This window comes from Pseudomicrostroma glucosiphilum (assembly GCF_003144135.1).
Source record: "Pseudomicrostroma glucosiphilum strain MCA 4718 unplaced genomic scaffold BCV69scaffold_19, whole genome shotgun sequence".
Classification (NCBI taxonomy): Eukaryota; Fungi; Basidiomycota; class Exobasidiomycetes; order Microstromatales; family Microstromataceae; genus Microstroma; species Microstroma glucosiphilum.
In genome coordinates, this window is record NW_020289931.1 from 51,283 (window position 1) to 67,407 (window position 16,125).

The 16,125-nt window shown below is 57.3% G+C and overlaps 4 protein-coding genes across 4 annotated transcripts; 2 read left to right on the top strand and 2 right to left on the bottom strand.

The window, feature by feature from the left end:
* Nucleotides 1–214: 214 nt before the first annotated feature.
* On the bottom strand, nucleotides 215–6,776 carry BCV69DRAFT_295575 (hypothetical protein; the record flags this gene model as incomplete). The annotated part of the gene is made up of 3 exons (XM_025493914.1): nucleotides 215–5,972; nucleotides 6,070–6,618; nucleotides 6,702–6,776. 3 exons carry the CDS (start codon nucleotides 6,774–6,776, stop codon nucleotides 474–476), a joined length of 6,123 nt encoding a protein of 2,040 aa, XP_025345068.1. The 3' UTR covers nucleotides 215–473.
* A 2,050-nt stretch (nucleotides 6,777–8,826) lies between these two features.
* On the bottom strand, nucleotides 8,827–13,387 carry BCV69DRAFT_285501 (hypothetical protein). Its single transcript, XM_025493410.1, has 4 exons — nucleotides 13,024–13,387; nucleotides 12,298–12,874; nucleotides 11,940–12,206; nucleotides 8,827–11,856 (listed from the first exon to the last, which is right to left on the bottom strand). Exons 1-4 carry the CDS (start codon nucleotides 13,027–13,029, stop codon nucleotides 9,044–9,046), a joined length of 3,663 nt encoding a protein of 1,220 aa, XP_025345069.1. The 5' UTR covers nucleotides 13,030–13,387; the 3' UTR covers nucleotides 8,827–9,043.
* Nucleotides 13,388–13,731: 344 nt separating this feature from the next.
* BCV69DRAFT_88285 (hypothetical protein) lies at nucleotides 13,732–14,581 on the top strand. The gene is made up of 2 exons (XM_025495603.1): nucleotides 13,732–14,310; nucleotides 14,384–14,581. The coding sequence occupies exons 1-2, from the start codon at nucleotides 13,789–13,791 to the stop codon at nucleotides 14,489–14,491; spliced, it is 630 nt and encodes a 209-aa protein (XP_025345070.1). The 5' UTR covers nucleotides 13,732–13,788; the 3' UTR covers nucleotides 14,492–14,581.
* A 119-nt stretch (nucleotides 14,582–14,700) lies between these two features.
* Nucleotides 14,701–16,068, top strand: BCV69DRAFT_315036 (hypothetical protein; the record flags this gene model as incomplete). The annotated part of the gene is made up of 3 exons (XM_025495167.1): nucleotides 14,701–14,901; nucleotides 14,992–15,219; nucleotides 15,301–16,068. The coding sequence occupies exons 1-3, from the start codon at nucleotides 14,710–14,712 to the stop codon at nucleotides 16,066–16,068; spliced, it is 1,188 nt and encodes a 395-aa protein (XP_025345071.1). The 5' UTR covers nucleotides 14,701–14,709.
* Nucleotides 16,069–16,125: the final 57 nt, after the last annotated feature.

Below are 16,125 nucleotides of genomic sequence, written 5' to 3' on the forward strand. Positions count from 1 at the left end.
CTTCCCATCCCCCCTCCTTCTCCTCCTCATCTCTGTCGGTGGACACAATGACTTGCTGCCATGCCACTTAGCAATCCTTACTTACTTTGCAAATCGCATCTCGCATCTGCTAGACCAAAGAATTATGAAGCTCGAAGAAGTGCGATTCATGTGGGCACTCAAAGCGAGCGAGCGAGCGAGCGAGCGAGCGATGCGTGCGTGCGTGCGTGCGGGCGGGCGTATTTGAATCTAGTTGCATTCGTTAGGAGCGCGTATGAGAGACAGACAGAGTAAGGGGAACCTGATACGACATGACATGATATGATGTGAAGTGCGAATGTGCGATGAAGTGAAGTGAAGTGAAGTGAAGTGAATTGAGTGAGAAGACACTAGAGTGAAGCGAGTCAAGACTGGAGAAATCGAATGCCGGAAGAGGTAGGGAGAAGGGAAGGGCGAGGAGTAAAGGGATGCAATGGCTGGGCCCACCATGAGAGCTACGACTCCACTGCCTCATTCGCAGATGTCACAACCATAGGCGCAGGCGCAGGCCAAACCTCCTCCACTCTACTCAGTGCGACCTGCAGCAGCTCCATATGCATATCCAGTGTCGCACGAATGGAGCGTCCACTCTGTGATCCTGCATGCGAATGCGAATGCGAGTGAGACTGCGAGTGTGAGTAGGAGTGCGAAGCAGAGTGGCCCATGGACGACGAGGAAGAAGTGGATACGCGTGGCAGACCCGTCGAAGCTGCTACTGCTGCTGCTCCTGCTGCTCCTGATGGTGGTGGTGCGGGCGAAGCCACGAGTTCAGAGCCGGAAGCCGACCCAGGACCTGATTCGGACCGAACCTCCAGACCAGTCTGGGCAGGACTGGCGGTGGATTGCCCCCCCAGAACAGCGGCCGGTCCTGATGCGGATCCTGTCGCTGTTTCTGCTACTTCTTCGGACGTGTGCCAGGCATGGAGGAACGTCCGAATCGGCTCGAGAAAGTCTGTCTGGACGCTTGGCAGACGCAGCGTCGAGGATGAAGTCGCCTCGACTGAAGAGGCTTCCTCGACCTTGTGGGCCTGACTCTGGCTCTGGCTTCGGGAGAGGACGAGGTAGAGGAGATTGAGCCCTTCAATCAGCCAGGGGCCTTGCTCCTCGAGGTACGTCTTGGCCTTGGAGAGGTCTTCCGAGGCTGGCACAGTCTCCGACGAAGAACCCTCAGCGCCTTCTGCCCCTTTCCCCTCAGGCATCGGGACAGGCGCAGGTACCACAAAGACGAGGTCCTGCAACTCTCCCAGCAGACCCTCTGAAGTCTCCCGCTCCCGACTGGACTGCACCAGCTCTCTCAAGATCGCTACACTCGCCGACTTGAGCTGTGGGAAGGGGCTCTCGGCGATCAAGTCTCGGAAGAGGTCCAGTTGCGTCTGCCGATCGGGCGTGTGCTCGAGGAGAAGCGTGCGCAGTAGAGTAAAGGCAATGTGTCTGCTAGATGGCAGAGGGCTGAGCGCCGCATGTGTAGAGAGGAGCTGTACAAGTGGAAGCAGCACCTTCTCCTCTACTGCTGCGCCAGGCGAGACGCATTCCAGACACCACATCGTGTACAAGAGGGCGCAGTCGGGCAATTGACCTTCGGTGCCTCCACTGGCTTGACTTACGCTCGAGCTGGAAGTCGTCGGAGGATTAGCTCCCAGACCAGCTGCAAGGAGACCGAGAGAGTCGGTCAGCAGGCCCAGTGCCTCTTTCTGTGACCAGAGGGGAGAACGCTCTTCTGCAGTCTGCGTAGTCTCGGTAGAAGTACCGATGTTGAGTCGTGCGCGTGCCTGGAGCTTGACGTAGAGCAGGAAAGCGCCCAGCTGCGAGGTCACGTCCATGGTAGACGCCTGGTCTTCCTGTCGCCGAATATTTTCCTGGCCTTCACCATCGCTGCCTCTTGCGCTATTGGCCTCTCTTCCACTAGCCGTACGTGGTAGCCTCTTTGCAAAGGCCACCTCCAGCAAGTCTACGTGCAATGCATCGCACGTCTTGCGCAGCGTGATCCAGATGTCATGGCTGTGATTGATCGTGTGAGACACTGGGCTCTGAGTAGCTTCTCTCGGCGTTGGAGCAGGAGAAGAATGCGCTGTTGGAGCTTGCGACGTGGAAGACGGACCGTCGAGACGATACCGTGGATTCTTTTGCAAGAAGTATTGCTCCGAGAGAGATTTGTGCGAATCCGCACTCTCTGAAATGGGCGGTAGAGAAGAGGCCAGCGAGGCGAAGGATACGAGCAGGATGGCCACCAATTCCTCAGGAGTGTCATCCTCTCCAGCACCTTCTCGGGCACGAACCCACTGCAGAGCTACATGAATGAAGTCCATCAGGGCTTGCACGACCTGCACGGCGACTTGTGGGCGTGAAGTCTTGTTGGCCTGCAGAGCATCTTGCGAGACGGCCCCAGGAACTCTCTTGACCAGGACTCGTGCGGCTTCTGGAAGCAGGCGAGCCAGTGGGGAGAGGAACATGTCCACCTTGTTCGTCTTGAGCCTCGGCAAGCTTTCGGTAAGAACAGTGATCAAACCCGCAACCTCGAGTGCGCCGAGCCACTCGGGAGCCGTAGCAGATGCAGTTCCAATCGAGCCATTGAGTGTCGGAAGCGCTTCGCCAGGGATATCTTCCAACTCCTTGTCCAGACGTGACGATGAAGTACCTTCCATGCTGTCACGTTGACCCTCTCGAAGTAGAGCTTCCAATCTCTCCTGAACTGCCATCAAGATCTCCCTCGGACTGCCAACGCGGGCAACTACTCCAAGACAGCTCTTCGCCAGACCTCTGAGGGTAGACTGCCGCTCTACAGCAACGCCCACCTCGGGAAGACCAAGCGACTCTGTGGCCACTAGGCCCGTAGCAGGAGACAGGGCAGCCACGAGGGGGAAGAGATTCCTGGAGATTGTCTCCTCCAGCCGTGTGGGAGAAGCAGAGGAAGCCGATTCGTCTGTGAAACGATGATGGACGTCTTGCAAGAGGGTCCGAACTTGCTGACGCGAGCCATTCAGATCAGTCGTGCGAACGCGGGGGGACATTGTCGACGAGAGCCCCTCGATGGCGGCCGCAGGTCCACAGAGACTGCCTAGAGCTGCCTGCAGATCCTCAATGAGCTGGGGCAAATTATCCTCCGCCACAGCTTCTTCCTTTACTGCTTCCGACGAGAGCAGCGATGGTGCCTGTTTGGCTGATGCTACATACTCCGATGCGCCAGAAGGTGTAGGCATGCCCAATGGAGCCCCTCCTGTCCTGACGAGACCTCGACCCCTAGTCTGCTGCTCTTCAGCGTCCTTCTGCGCAACCTTTGGCGGATCAGGGAGCTTCTCTAGCAGCGATTCGACAGCAGACGGTGTCCTGCTCCGGTTGACAGGCGGCCCGGCAGATCTTCCAGCCCGAGGAGTACCACTGCCTGTGGACCCTCCAGTGGGGGAGACCCTCTTCTCGGTGCTTCGAGACCGCGGCGAATCGAGTTCGTCCGAGTTGGTCACTGCCCTCATCGTACTGGCTCCGACGGGACCTGAAGACCTGCCTCCACGCGGACCTTGATAGCTCAAAGCTCTGCCATCCCTACTTCGACTCGAGGAAGCCGTCTTTTGATCGCGAGTGTTGGGGGTACCAGGCTCGCTCTTCTCAAACAGAGGCGCAGCATCCACGCCCGCCCTTCCTCTAACGACCAATGACTGAGAGACATCGTCCTTTGGCGAATCGTCGACTGTACCTCCTACAGCCAATGCCTTTCGCACTACTTCCAGCGCCCTCTCGTCCGACAGATCCAGGTACACCTTGTTACGATACGGCTTCTGCGGTTTGGAATTCTTGCGAGCCCTATTGGGGGTCGCAGAGCGAGCAGAAAGACTCGTGGAGCTGCCAACACGTGGTAGATCGACCTTTGTTTCTACCGTCAGGCCAACTGGTCCACCAATGGCAGGCGAGGCTGGAAGAGAGACGTTGCTGCTGTTGCCTGACCGGTAGTTGTAGAGGACATTGCTGCTGCCGTGCCTCTCGTCGCCGCTTGTGCGATGATGATCTGGAGAACGCCTGGACATCTGCATCTGAGCAAGCTCTGCCTGCGTCAAGCCAGGAGAATTGGTCCCGTTCGACGAACTTGCCGTCTTGGTAGGCGTGAATGTGAGAGTCGTCTCTCCTTCTTCAGCAGTTGGCAACTCATTGACCAGCGGGGCAGAAGAGGAGACAGTCCTGGTCCTCTTCCCGCCCCATGTACTTTGCCGAGAGTACGCCGGTCGCGAGTAGGCTCGCCCACCCTTGGGGAAGCGCACAACCATGTAAAAAGTGAGGTAGCGCGGTGGACCATTCTTGGAAGACGACTTAGACGCAGGCGTTGCAGTGCCCGACGGGGTGGCCGCTCGCGTTGGTGTCCGCGTCCCCCTCGATGGAGATACTGCTGGCTGGCTGTAGGACCGCTTCCCAGCACTGGTAGGCCGTCGTCCGAAAGCCGCCATGATGCTCTGTACGAGACCCATGCCGACCCCTTGTCCTTCCTCATTCTTCTCCTCTGGCTCCTCCTCCTTGAACTCGATGACACACTGGAAGACCTGTACATGACTCCAGCCATCCGAACGATCAGCCATGGAAGGGAAGAGGGGAGTGGTTGGAGACCAGGCGCCATCGTTTGAAGCAGGCCGGGACATGCCTAGGGCTGCAGACCAATTGTCGAGGGCCGTCGTCTGAGAGTCTGGCCACGAATGGTAGAGGATTCCAGCACATCGAAGGCAGTACTTGATGTACGACAGAACCCTCTGCGCCGGCTGCATTGAAGGGTTCATCAGGATCAACCGCGGTGGAGGCGGTGGTAGATTGAGCTTCGATTCGCTAGAGCTAGGAGTCGGCCCTGGACTGGAAGGACGAGAGTTGGCAGGCGTGCCCCTCTGACTGGTTCCTGGGGTGGTCTCCGCGCTGTTGCCAAAGGGGAAGCTGCCAGGGCCCTGAGCTGAGCCATTGGAGGGCGGTGCTGCCAAGCGCTTAGTAGCCTCAGCAGACAAGAGGGGCAGATCCATCTTGTGACTGGGCTCCGTTGGGACAAAGGACGTGCTCTTGAAGTCCTTTGCCCCGCGTTGACTTTCCGCTACAGTATTGAGCTCCTGTGCCAACTCTTCAAAATTCTTGATACGTTTCACCGAGTCCATCTCCATGAGCTTTGCAATCTTGTCTCGAATGGAACGACCGAGTGTCTCGTCGCCACCTGGCTCATCAGAGAGGGGTATCTGGGCTACTGCCCGTTGTGCTCTAATGGCCATACTGCGAAGACTGGAATGACTGCTGCCCAAGGGGTACTTGGCCCCGGTCATGCAGCGAAGCATCGTTACACCACAAGTCCAAGCGTCCACCTCGGGTCCCCAATAGCATACGGTGCCAGGCGGACTCGCGAGGGCCTTGACAATCTCGGGACAATGAAAGGCCGGGCTTCCACAGCAAGTAGTGAGCTTGGGCTCGCTCTTGGAGTAGTGAGTCGCCAGGCCAAAGTCGAGCAGCTTCAATTGAAGCGTCTCTTCGTGAACGAGAATATTCTCGGGCTTGATGTCTCGATGACAAATCTGGAGTGGGAAATGAATCGCTCGAACCGCTGAGAGAAGTTGGGAGAGGATTGTATCCGCAATCTGCAAAGGCAGGACTATGGCTTCTCCTCTTTGCCTCCCGTACTTTCCCAGAAGCGCTTCCAATGTGACGTATCCGCCGAGAAATTCCTCCACGAGGTAGAAGTGACCTGGCGTCCTGATCGTCTCCTTGACTTCCACCAAGTTGGGATGAGGAGGCAGCTCGGCCAGTAGAGTCGGTTCTCGCAGTAGACGGGTAGAGATTAGTTGGTGGTGGGGAAAGAGCGCGGTATGCTTGACTGCTGAGAGCTCGCCGTTCTTAGAAGCCATGAAGACCGTAGAGAATTTGCCTCTGCCCAAGACTTTGGGCAGGATGGTATAGTCTGCTATTCCTCTGGAAAGAAGGACATCAGGTGACGGAGCTTCCACGGGCTGAGAGCGATGGCAATGCAGGACGGGGCGAAGCAATTAGTAAGCTCTTCTCTCACTTCGATCGCCCTACCACTCCGCCTCGCAAGCGCCTACTCACCTCATATGTCTTCCCCTCAACCTCTTCGAGCAGAGGCAGTACATCCTCCACAGTCCACTTCCGCTGGCCATTCAAGTTGCCCGGCGTATCGAGCAAGTTCATGACACTACTCCCAGCTCCTCTTGTCTTGTCCCAATTCTCCTTCTCTGCCAGCCTAGCAGCCTCCCTCTGCCTCTCCCGATCTCTCTCTCGATCATTCGAGGCTGCCCGAGCCGCCTCGGTCGAGGGTCCAGCGCCTGCTGCCCCTCTGCTGGAAGTAGAGGCGGCAGCTTGCTGTTGTTGTGTTTGTTGTTGCCGAGACCTGGAGCTAGCCCTCCCATCGTCTCTTCTAGCAGGATCCTTCGGTGTGGGTCCAGAAGAGGTCCGAGAAGAGGAGGAAGGAGGAGGCATCTTGGCTGAATCTACCTCGTTGTAGTAGTCCGCTTCAGCCTCTTTGTCCTCGTCCTTGGTGCCGCTCACGGGCTGGGTTGGGGAGACGACACCAACTGCAGCCGAGACTGCCTTGGCTGCTCCCTCGAAGGTATCAGCGAGGGTGTCTACTAGTCTGTCCTTTCCGTTTGTGACTAGCGATGCAGTCAGAGGTAGAGGCGCAGCAGGTGTGGCAGTAGAGGAGCGATGCAGTCGTCGTGGACTTGAGCTGTGATCGTGGGAAGGAGGAGGAGGAGGAGGAGGAGGATTGAGGAGAGAGGAGAGCCTGTCTCTAGCATGTACCGATGAGGAAGACGGCGAAAAGGCGTTGTTGGGCAGAGAAGGCTGGTGAGAGCCTCCTGCTGTGGCCTGGGTGGTGGTAAAGGTAGGCGAGGAAGGTCGTGATCGCTGTGGCGGGGAAGTCAGAGAAGAAGGCGAATGGGCCGAGGGAAATGGGAATCCCCCAGCGTCACGTTGCTGATATAGAAGTAGGCCAGAACCGTGCGAGCGAGCTTGGGAAAAGGGCCGGTGCTGTAGTCTGCGACGAGAGGTAGAGGGGGAAGCGTCCCACTGCTGTTGTTCCTGTGGCTGATGAGGTCGTTGTTGTTCCTGTTCCTGCGTCTGGGGTAGCTGCTGCTGCTGCTGCTGCGTCGGCGTAGAGGGAGGCGAGGAGGAAGGACCTTGTATCGTTGCACTCGAGGAAGATTGAGGAGGAAGAGAAGGACGAAGAGGAACAGGAAGATGAAGAGGAGTCGCTGAGGCGGAAAGTTCCGTAGATGCAGATGGAGAAGGCTTCGTCGGCAAAGTAGGCTCAGTCTGATCCTCTTCGGCAACTTCTTCTTGCATCGCTCCTCTTGTCTACTTTCATCTGACCGCCGAGTGGACAGCGGGGCCGATGTAGAATCACGGAAGCTGGACGGGGCGGGGCGAGAGAGGGCAAGAGGAGGGAGGGAGGGAGGGAGGGAGGGAACAAAGCGCAGGGGAGGCGAGACCGGCCGAGCGATGTCTGTGTGGAAAGGAGAAATAGAGCGCTAAGCCCTCGGCGGATAATCTCCGTGCGTACCGTGGGTGGGCCAAGGTGGGCTGTCCAAGCTAGATGAGGTCCTCTGCGGGAGGGCTTGGCTGTGATGCCTCGGGCCTTCTTTTGAGAGAGAGAGAGGGGGGGGGGGGGATTGGTGATGATTGCGGAGCCGCTTGAGTTGCCGACTGCCGAGTGCCCTGATCTTCCCTTGGCTTGGCTGGGGCTGCCCCTTTCAACTTTGGAAACCCGGCGCTGCTGCTGCTGCTACCACCTCTTGGGAAGGTTTCCGGGTGAGTGGGCCTTTGTGTGGTCTGCTGTGCCTGTGCTGTGAGGTGAGATCGATGGATTCAAGGGCAGGCGCACCTCGGGTGTGGGCCAAGCGAAGGGGGGGCAGAGGGCTGATGACGACTCAGGCACAGAGGTTGAGGGAAATGCCGATGGATGATAGATAGAAGGGGGGGGCGGTGAGGCAGTGGAGCGCAGTGTGGGAATGTGAGGGTGGAAGAGAGGAGAGTCACAAGGGATAGAGATAAGGGCCCTGGTAGACGCTCTTGCCGCCATCGCCCGCCCCGCCTGGCCCCGCCCGCGGAGCTGTGGGATCTGGGCGCCTGCTTCCTGCCACTTGCTCTCCATTGCCACATTTCCCAAGGCTGGCTGGGATCCGCCTCTCGTCATCGCAGCGCCGCGTCTTGCCCCCTTCGCCTTGCCCGATGTCTGTGAGCCCACGCCACGCCACGCCACGCCATGCTTGACTTCTTCCTGCACCCCACCCAGGCCCAAAATCTCCAAAGCCCAGAAAAACGCAGATTCATCCTTCCTTTGCTTGTCCCCGTCGCTGCTACAAGGGCAAGGCGAGGCTGCAGCCACGCGCAGCGGACACGAGGACCTACAGACGGACGGAGAGAACGGCGAGCTCGCAGCACGGCACCGCACCGCACGGCACACAACTTGCATTGCACATTGTGTTCTTTTTTTTTTTTCTCCCTCTGCTCGAAGTCTCACCGACGTCAAGGTGCTTCTTCTTCTAACGCCTCGCATCGCCTCGCATCGCATAGCATAGCATAGCATCGAATCGAATCGAATCGATTTGATAGGCCCACACCAGGCCATGCAAAGAGATAAGGCAGCATGGCATGGCATGGCATGGCATGGCAAAGGGTGAGAGTGCGGGAAGGAGGGGGAAGGAGGGAGAGGAGGGCAGCAAGTTCTGGTTCAGCCTGGTTGGAGAGGGGAGGGGTTTGTCATACCCCTCATGTCACTCCGCAGACGAAAGAGGGGGGAAGGGGAAAAGAAAATGGGAAGAAGTGGTGCACCCAATACACGGCCATATGCAAAGTCAGTCTCTCCTTCACTCAAGCATCACAAGAGTTGCAGTACAGCGCAAGAGGGGGCATGGCATCATTATCATCGTCGTGACTGACTGTTCGTTCACAAGTAGTAAGAGCTGGCAAAGTGGGGGTGGGCAACACCACGGGCAAAAGACATCCCCCACTCCACTCTTCTCGGCACACATCCCTTCCTTCACTCCACCTCTCCCCTCATCATTCATAGAATCGTGGTGCTCGTCCAGCTGAAGCTGGCAAACTCTTCCTGGTCCTGCGCGCTCAGCACGCTATGCACTGGCGTGAGCGTAGGCTTTTCGCTAGTAAACTCTGCATCGAACCAACTCGTATCGCTGGGATTCTTGAGCGTAGGCTTAAAGGGCGCAGGGATCCTCTTGTGGAACATGTCGTCCCAATTGGTATCCCGGAAGAAGGGATGCGCCTTGATCTCCTCGGCGTCTCGCTCGCCTGATCCGAGACGCTTGGCGGGGTCTCGCGTGAGGAGGCGATGCAGAATCGACACCGAGTCCGCAGGCATGTGGATGGGGTACAGGGGCTCGTCCTCCAGGATAGCATCGAAGATTTCGTCTTCGTCGTCTCCTCGGAAGGGCGCTTGACCTAGCAGCATCTCGTAGATCAGGATTCCAAAGGCCCACCAGTCTACCGCCCGTCCGTAGCGTTGCTCCAGGAGAATCTCGGGCGCCATGAATTCGGGAGTACCACAGAAGGTGCTCGTCGTATTGCCGTACCACATCTCTTCCTTGCAGAGACCATAGTCCCCCACCTTGACATGACCATCCAGGGTCAACATGATGTTGTCCAATTTCAGATCACGGTAGATGATGCCTTGCTTGTGGAAATACTCTAGAGCCAGCAGCACCTCGGCGGCGTAGAACTTGGCCCTCTTGGGGGAGAATTGCTCTTTCTGGATGTGCAACATCAAATCACCACCACTGACGTACTCCATCACAAAGTACACCCTCGTCTCCGTCTGGAAACAACTGTGAAGTCCGAGCAAGAAGGGATGCCTTTCCCTAGCAGCCGCTAAGAAGACCCTCTTTTCAGACTTGGTCGACTCGACTTCGTCGTTCTCGATGATAAATTCCTTCTTTAGCACCTTGATAGCATAGAGGTTGCCTGAGCGCTTTTCTTCTGCGAGCATGACCTTACCGAAATTACCTTTACCCAGCACTGCCAAGAAGTTGAAGTCATTGAGGCCGATCTTGCGTTTCGAGGAGGGCGGATTGCGAGGAGGTTGCGCGGGGGCAGCGCCTACGATCTGAGAAGAAGCAGAGGTAGACGGTACCATGGCCCCTGGGCCAGGCGGCTGTGGTCGACGAGCCTGCTGAGCGGACGGCAAAGGCTGCTGTTGCATCTGCTGTTGAGCTGGCGGAGGAGCTTGAGTGACAGGAGGAGGCGCCATCGGTCGGCCAGCAGTACCTGGTAGGGGTAGTGGGCGAGGAGGCTTGGCCATCTCGCTCTGTTGGTACTGCTGCTGATTGAAGACCTGCCCAATTTGGGGACCCATGGGAGGCCCGCCGTCTTGCGGCGGCAAGCCGTACTGGGGAGGTCCAGGAGCGGCACCAGTTGAATATGCGGGATCCCCAGGAGGGGGACGAGGTCGTGCAGGTGAAGCAGCAGCACCACCATACGGGCCATCCATTGGCCGAGATGCAAGGTCCATCTGGGACGTTCGCTGTTCGAGCTGCTCGATCGGAGCGTCATATGGTCGGGGACCTCCCACTGGCGCTGCACCTCCATTAGCTCCGGGCTGCTGTTGTTGTCGGCCGGCTCCGTACCCATAGGCAGTGTCCTGTCCTCCACCCAGCTGTTGCGGCGGCGGTTGAGCGCCAACCTTGGGAGGCATTTGCAGCTGCCCTTGCTGCCTCTGCTGCTGTGACTGTTGCTGCTGCTGCTGCTTAGCCGTATGCTTGACACGGTTGATCGTTTCAATGTCGCTCAGCAGCTGATTTGCCATTTCCATGCTCATTCCGCAGAAGTCTGGCACCAAGTGTGCGCAATCAGAGTGACAGGTGATGTCACACTCCGAGCACTTCTTAGCATTCTTCCGACCGAAGGGGAGAATGTAACCACAGTGACAGCACCAATTGGCTCCAATATTGGTGATGGGCTCGAATCGATGAGGAATGCGGTGATTGATCTTGACCTCGTCGCGATCCGCCTCTGCGTTGCTCTTGCTGATACACTTCGTGACGACCTTCTGAGCACATTTCTTGTGGCAGGTGTACCGACAGTCCTCGCATTGTGACCCAGCGGCATTGAGGAGCAATTCTCCGCAGAGTGCGCAACGAATGATTTGGTAGAATTGACGAGAGACGAACTTGTGGCCATTGATCTCAGCCACGTCGTCTTTCTTCTTCCTAAAGGCTCCCTGTCGACCCAGTCGAGCTTCATAGGCACGCCTTTGAATATTTTGCTTCTGGAAGTTGATGTGCAGGAAGACGGCTCCCGCTGGCTCGACTGCAAACCAGGCTTCGATACCTTCTGCAGGTGGTCCAAGTGGCACGGGAGCTCCGGCTGGCTGATTGAAGGAGTAGTCGGATGCACTCGAGGAAGGGTAGCCTCCTGATGCTCCTCCCATCATGCCACCCGCCTGCTGTTGCACATCACCAGCAGTGACCCACCCAGAGGCCGCCGCGGATCCGCCATCTGATGCTCCAGGCTGCCCGAATTTCTTCTTTCTCAGCTCTTCCACGACGTCCGAGAGACGGATCCAGAGCATACCCACGGGCACTGGGTGTCCACTGCCGACCTTGTCGTAGACTGTGACTTCGATCTCGTTGGCATTGTCGACCGCAAACTCAAAGTCATCTTGCCATCGATCAGTCCTGCTAGGATGGGTACGAGCGCGAGCTGCGTCCTCGACTTTGAAGACAACCGTCGATTCTCTCACACTCCTTCCCAGCCTTTGCGTAGGGGCGTGTTCAAGATCCCGAGCAGCCTTGACGGAAATCTGTAGCGTTCCTGACAGGGGCTTTCTTAGATCTTGTCGTCTCCCTTCGATAGAAGAGCTCTCTGGAAATTGGCAAGGAAGGTGAGGAAGCGTCAGTGGGTGAGCCTCATATCGTCGCATTGACGCTTTTCAGGTTTTGACTCACGTCCATCATTGTCGGCCTCGTCGTCCATTACGTGGAGCTGCTTGTATCTCTTCAAAGCCTGTTGCAAGAGCATAATCTTGCTCTGGCTCTCTACCCTCTTGCTCTCGGCATCACTCCTGCTCTTTCTATCACCTTCAGCCTGATAGAGTGCTGCCATCTTGTCAATGCCCTGCTTATACTGCTTCTCGATCTGCAGCTTGAATTCGATGTGGTGTAGCATCCTTGAGATCTTGGCCGTTGTGAGCGGGGTATCGGCCTTGATCAAGTCTGAAAGTGATAGAGAGAGAGAGGAGTGGAGGACGATGAGGTCAATTTCCAGACTCTGGACGCGTCCCTGCACACGTCTGCTCTTACCCACCAAGATTAGTGTAGTTGCGCTTAGCAGAAGTACCCATCCTATTGATGGGCGCTGGTTGCCACTCTCCGCCCCGTCCTTGCATCCCTCCACCATAGCCATCAGCCGAGGCATACCCCGTTGCGCCGGCGCCAGCACTGGGGTCATTGGGATTCCGTTGGTGCGGCAGGTATGCGGAAGCAGCATCGCCAGGGAATGGTCTTCCTCCCCCGGGACCTTGATGCTGTGGTTGCTGATGGATCGAATTGGAGCTTCCGGAAGACTGGAACGTGGCTTGGGATGAACCAAAGGGCGTAGATCCACCTGAAGAGGCGTTACTGTAAGCCCCGGCAGAGGAGCTGATGCCGCTGGATACTGAGCCGCCGCTCTTGGGTGCCATTGAGCTTGCTCTGCGATTGATCAATGCTTGCAGACTCTCCTCTAGGTAAGAGATGTTGCGCTGAGCATCTCGGATATTGGAGTCTGCTTGTCTCTGTACGTCTGGGTTGCCCGAAGCAGAACGCAAGGCTTGGTACCCTTTCATCATCTGCTGCTGCTTCTGAATCCGCGACCGGATATCTGCCATTGTTGCGTTAGTGTCCTGCAGGAGTGGGAAGGGGAGAAAAGGAGAGGTTTGCGATGCTCAGATGAGGGTCTGTCCATGTGCTGACATGCTGCCAGGGGAAAAAGGGTGCCAGGAGAGCCATAGAGAGGCTGCCCTCGATCCGCGTTTCCCGAAGCTGTACTCACTGCCATGATTGCTGATGAAGCTGGTGCTTGGGCCAATAGCTGCTCTTTGCTCGCGTCGTGCTAAGTGTGAGTGGTGGAGAGATACCAACGTCCACTCCTGGTGGTGGGTGAGGGGTGAGGTTCCACGCGGACGTGGTGATGGGAAGGGAAGAGGGTGGTGCTTGGTCGCGGTGCGGGTCTATCCGCGTAAGGAAAGAGGCGCAGGGGGGGGATCCTTCCCAGCAGCGGAACGTGGGAAGGGAAGAGGAAGGCTGAAGAGGCAACGATGACACCGCCGACTTGCCCACGTCCTCTCGAGGTCTGCAACAAATGGAAGCTCAAGGCGCAGAGGAGCGACTCAAAGGGTTGATGGGAAGAAGGGCGTACAAGGAGGGATGCAATCGGGCCAACGGCCTCCGTCGTCCGTCGTCGTCCTCTTGCCGTGTCTTGCCCGCCCGCCCGCGATGAGCGTCAGCGGGGGCCTTCGTTCCAGCAAGGCTGCGCGGCTCACCCACACACTCACACGCGGGGCGGCGCGGCGCGGAAACACACACAAGCACACAAGCACACGCACCCAGGCGAGATGCACAGGAGGGGAGTCGGGGCCAGCCTCGCTACCAGAGCAAGGGACAGGTTCTGCACTGCAGTCGACCCCAAGCGAGGCTCAGCACAGCATTGCTTCAGCCGCAGTCACCGGGGGATGTTGCTTCGATCATCGTGGGTGGGTGGGGGGAAGTCAGGCCCACGGTAGTGAATGTCCACTACAGACACAGACACCCAGATCTGATGCTGGGTGCCCCTTGCCGTGCGCCTGGAAAGTGCCCGTACGCCTCGCCCGATGAGCCGTGCGCATGGCACCGCCAACAACGTACGGACGATCAAAGGATGCTCGCAGCGCGCAAGGCCACAAACCATGGAACAAATCATGGACCGCCTGTGCCTGACACTCCTCCCACAGCGTCGTCTGCCTTCCTCTCTCTATCATCTGAGTGCATCGCTGCCCCCTCGCCGTCTGTCATGAGCAGCCAGAAGAGCAATCAGTCCGAAGATGAACCCTCACACTCCACTACCCACCCACCCCGTGCCACTACCAGCACACAGACTTGCCATACTGCCAGCCGCTCCCATCGTCTCACTTGCATCACAACACATCACCATGTCGCATCGAGTGACTCTCTACGCATCGCCCTCACCTCTTCCATTGTTGGGACAGAAAGGGGAAGACGAAGCAGCGTGATCAGGACAGTGCCGGCGGAAGTGCTAGCTGCGTCAGAGGTGATGCGCTTGGTGCAAGACTTCTTCAACAAGGTCGGACAGTTCCGAGATGAGATCGACCATTGCAATCACTCCCTTGCTGACTCACGAATCTCCCATCAAGCAGAATAGAGCAGCTTTGAGACTGGATACGATTGAGCTGACGACGTCGTCACAGCGTATCATTAGTGTGTCCGAAAAGCGGAGCGGACGCGGTCGCTGCGCCGGGAACTGAGATGCGCGCCCGTTCCTACCACTAGTAACTCTGAAGCAACCCCAGTCGGGAGCGTCCACGACTGCTGCGAACGAGACTTTGACATCAGCTAGGACACACATCGGTCTCCATCTACAATGGAGAGGCCTTACCAATGCCGCTGACACAGGAGCAGGACATCGTACGCGCCTGATGCTAGCATGCATCTACTTTGTCGCATACTGACATCTCCAACATTGATGCCTCCATTGTTCCTCACTGGGCCTGTGACTGCATATACTCTGTCCATCGTAGGGCTGTACGACTGCATCTGCTCCTCAACTCACCTGCCTCAAGTCCTGCGTGCTCTACTGTCCGATGCCATGAGCAAATTCGTCAAGAAGCATCTGATCATCGGGTATAGCGAAAGATTCAATGCTGCTTGCATCAAGGTGAGGCGGGTCAGGTGTGTGCAAGGCCGAATGGTCTGCGATGATGGGAAGTAGTCAGACTGCAGACGCTCACACTAATTGCGCCTGTAGCGACGAGCAGAGCTCCAAGTGAGCTTCGGCTACCTCAGCACATCTCTGTCGACCATTCTCAACCTCTCAAACGGTACGTCTGCAGGGACAAATGTACCCGTCGAGGCACCATCTGCGAAAGACACCTTCATGCACCACTCAATGCGTAGGTCACTGGTCTCGCCCGCTTCAATTTTGGAGCTGCTGCGCAAAGTGGACAGAGCGGCCTATCCTGCCGAGGCAATCCTTGTGAGTAATGAGCTAGATCGTGCAGCCCAGAGGAGCTTCTCAGACTCACAAATTCCGGCCGCGCGACTCGTTTGCTCGTAGCCTACACTGCAACCACTAGCCGCACCTATGGGCCGTCTTCGCAGCGCCAGCGTGCCAATCGACCCCATGCCGGATAGCACAGGAGGTACGAGAGACGATGGCTCTGCTGAGAGGGAGCAGAGCGGACCAAACCTCAGAGTTCCGACGGTGGGAAGCTTTGTCATGCACAGTGCTAGCGAGGGCGAGCTGATTGACATCGATGAGAGTGACAGCGATAGCGGGAGAGCAAGCGCACAAGACTCACCTGGGCTAGGTCCTCTCCCGAGGGCAGCTAGAGGTCTCATTGTCTTGTCCACAGACTCCCTCTTGAGCATCTCCTCTGCGCCCAGTCCTGCATCCCCAACCCCTTCTCTACTGAGCATCTCAGATGCAGGTGCGGATGCGAGTGCAGAAGACCACTTGGGCTCAGGCTCAGGCTTACCCTCAGACCTGAACCCACACTCGGATCTACACTTGAATTCAACTGAAGACGATCCGACCTCGATCTCGATCTCGATCTCGACTTCAACCTCGACCTGGACCTCTAGAGAGGCGATGTGGAATTCTCAAGAGTATTCTTTCTCCACAATTGCGACCAACGGCTCGCTCCCTTCAACTTTTTCGCATCATCAAGTGCCGGACCAGCAGCGGGAAGCAGAGTACGAAGATCAAAAGGGAGAGCGGCAGGAGAGGGAAGGGGAAGGCAAAGGAGAAGGGGAAGGAGAAGGGGAAGGAGAAGGGGAGGATGCCTGCAGTATCTTGAGCGTGTCTTCCTTCGATTCAACGTGACAAGTGTCGATGTGAGGACGAAAGAGAAAGAGGAATGACAAAGGTTACCAGTCGGCC

What these genes read in the sequence shown, in the direction of transcription:
- BCV69DRAFT_88285 (XM_025495603.1), top strand. Translation starts at nt 13,789, where the DNA reads ATGCTGGGTGCCCCTTGCCGTGCGCCTGGAAAGTGCCCGTACGCCTCG. An exon ending in TGCAAGACTTCTTCAACAAG is followed by an intron (nt 14,311 to 14,383) that starts GTCGGACAGTTC and finishes CCCATCAAGCAG; the next exon opens with AATAGAGCAGCTTTGAGACT.
- BCV69DRAFT_285501 (XM_025493410.1), bottom strand. An exon ending in GCGCAACTACACTAATCTTG is followed by an intron (nt 12,207 to 12,297) that starts GTGGGTAAGAGC and finishes TATCACTTTCAG; the next exon opens with ACTTGATCAAGGCCGATACC. An exon ending in CGAGGCCGACAATGATGGAC is followed by an intron (nt 11,857 to 11,939) that starts GTGAGTCAAAAC and finishes GCCAATTTCCAG; the next exon opens with AGAGCTCTTCTATCGAAGGG.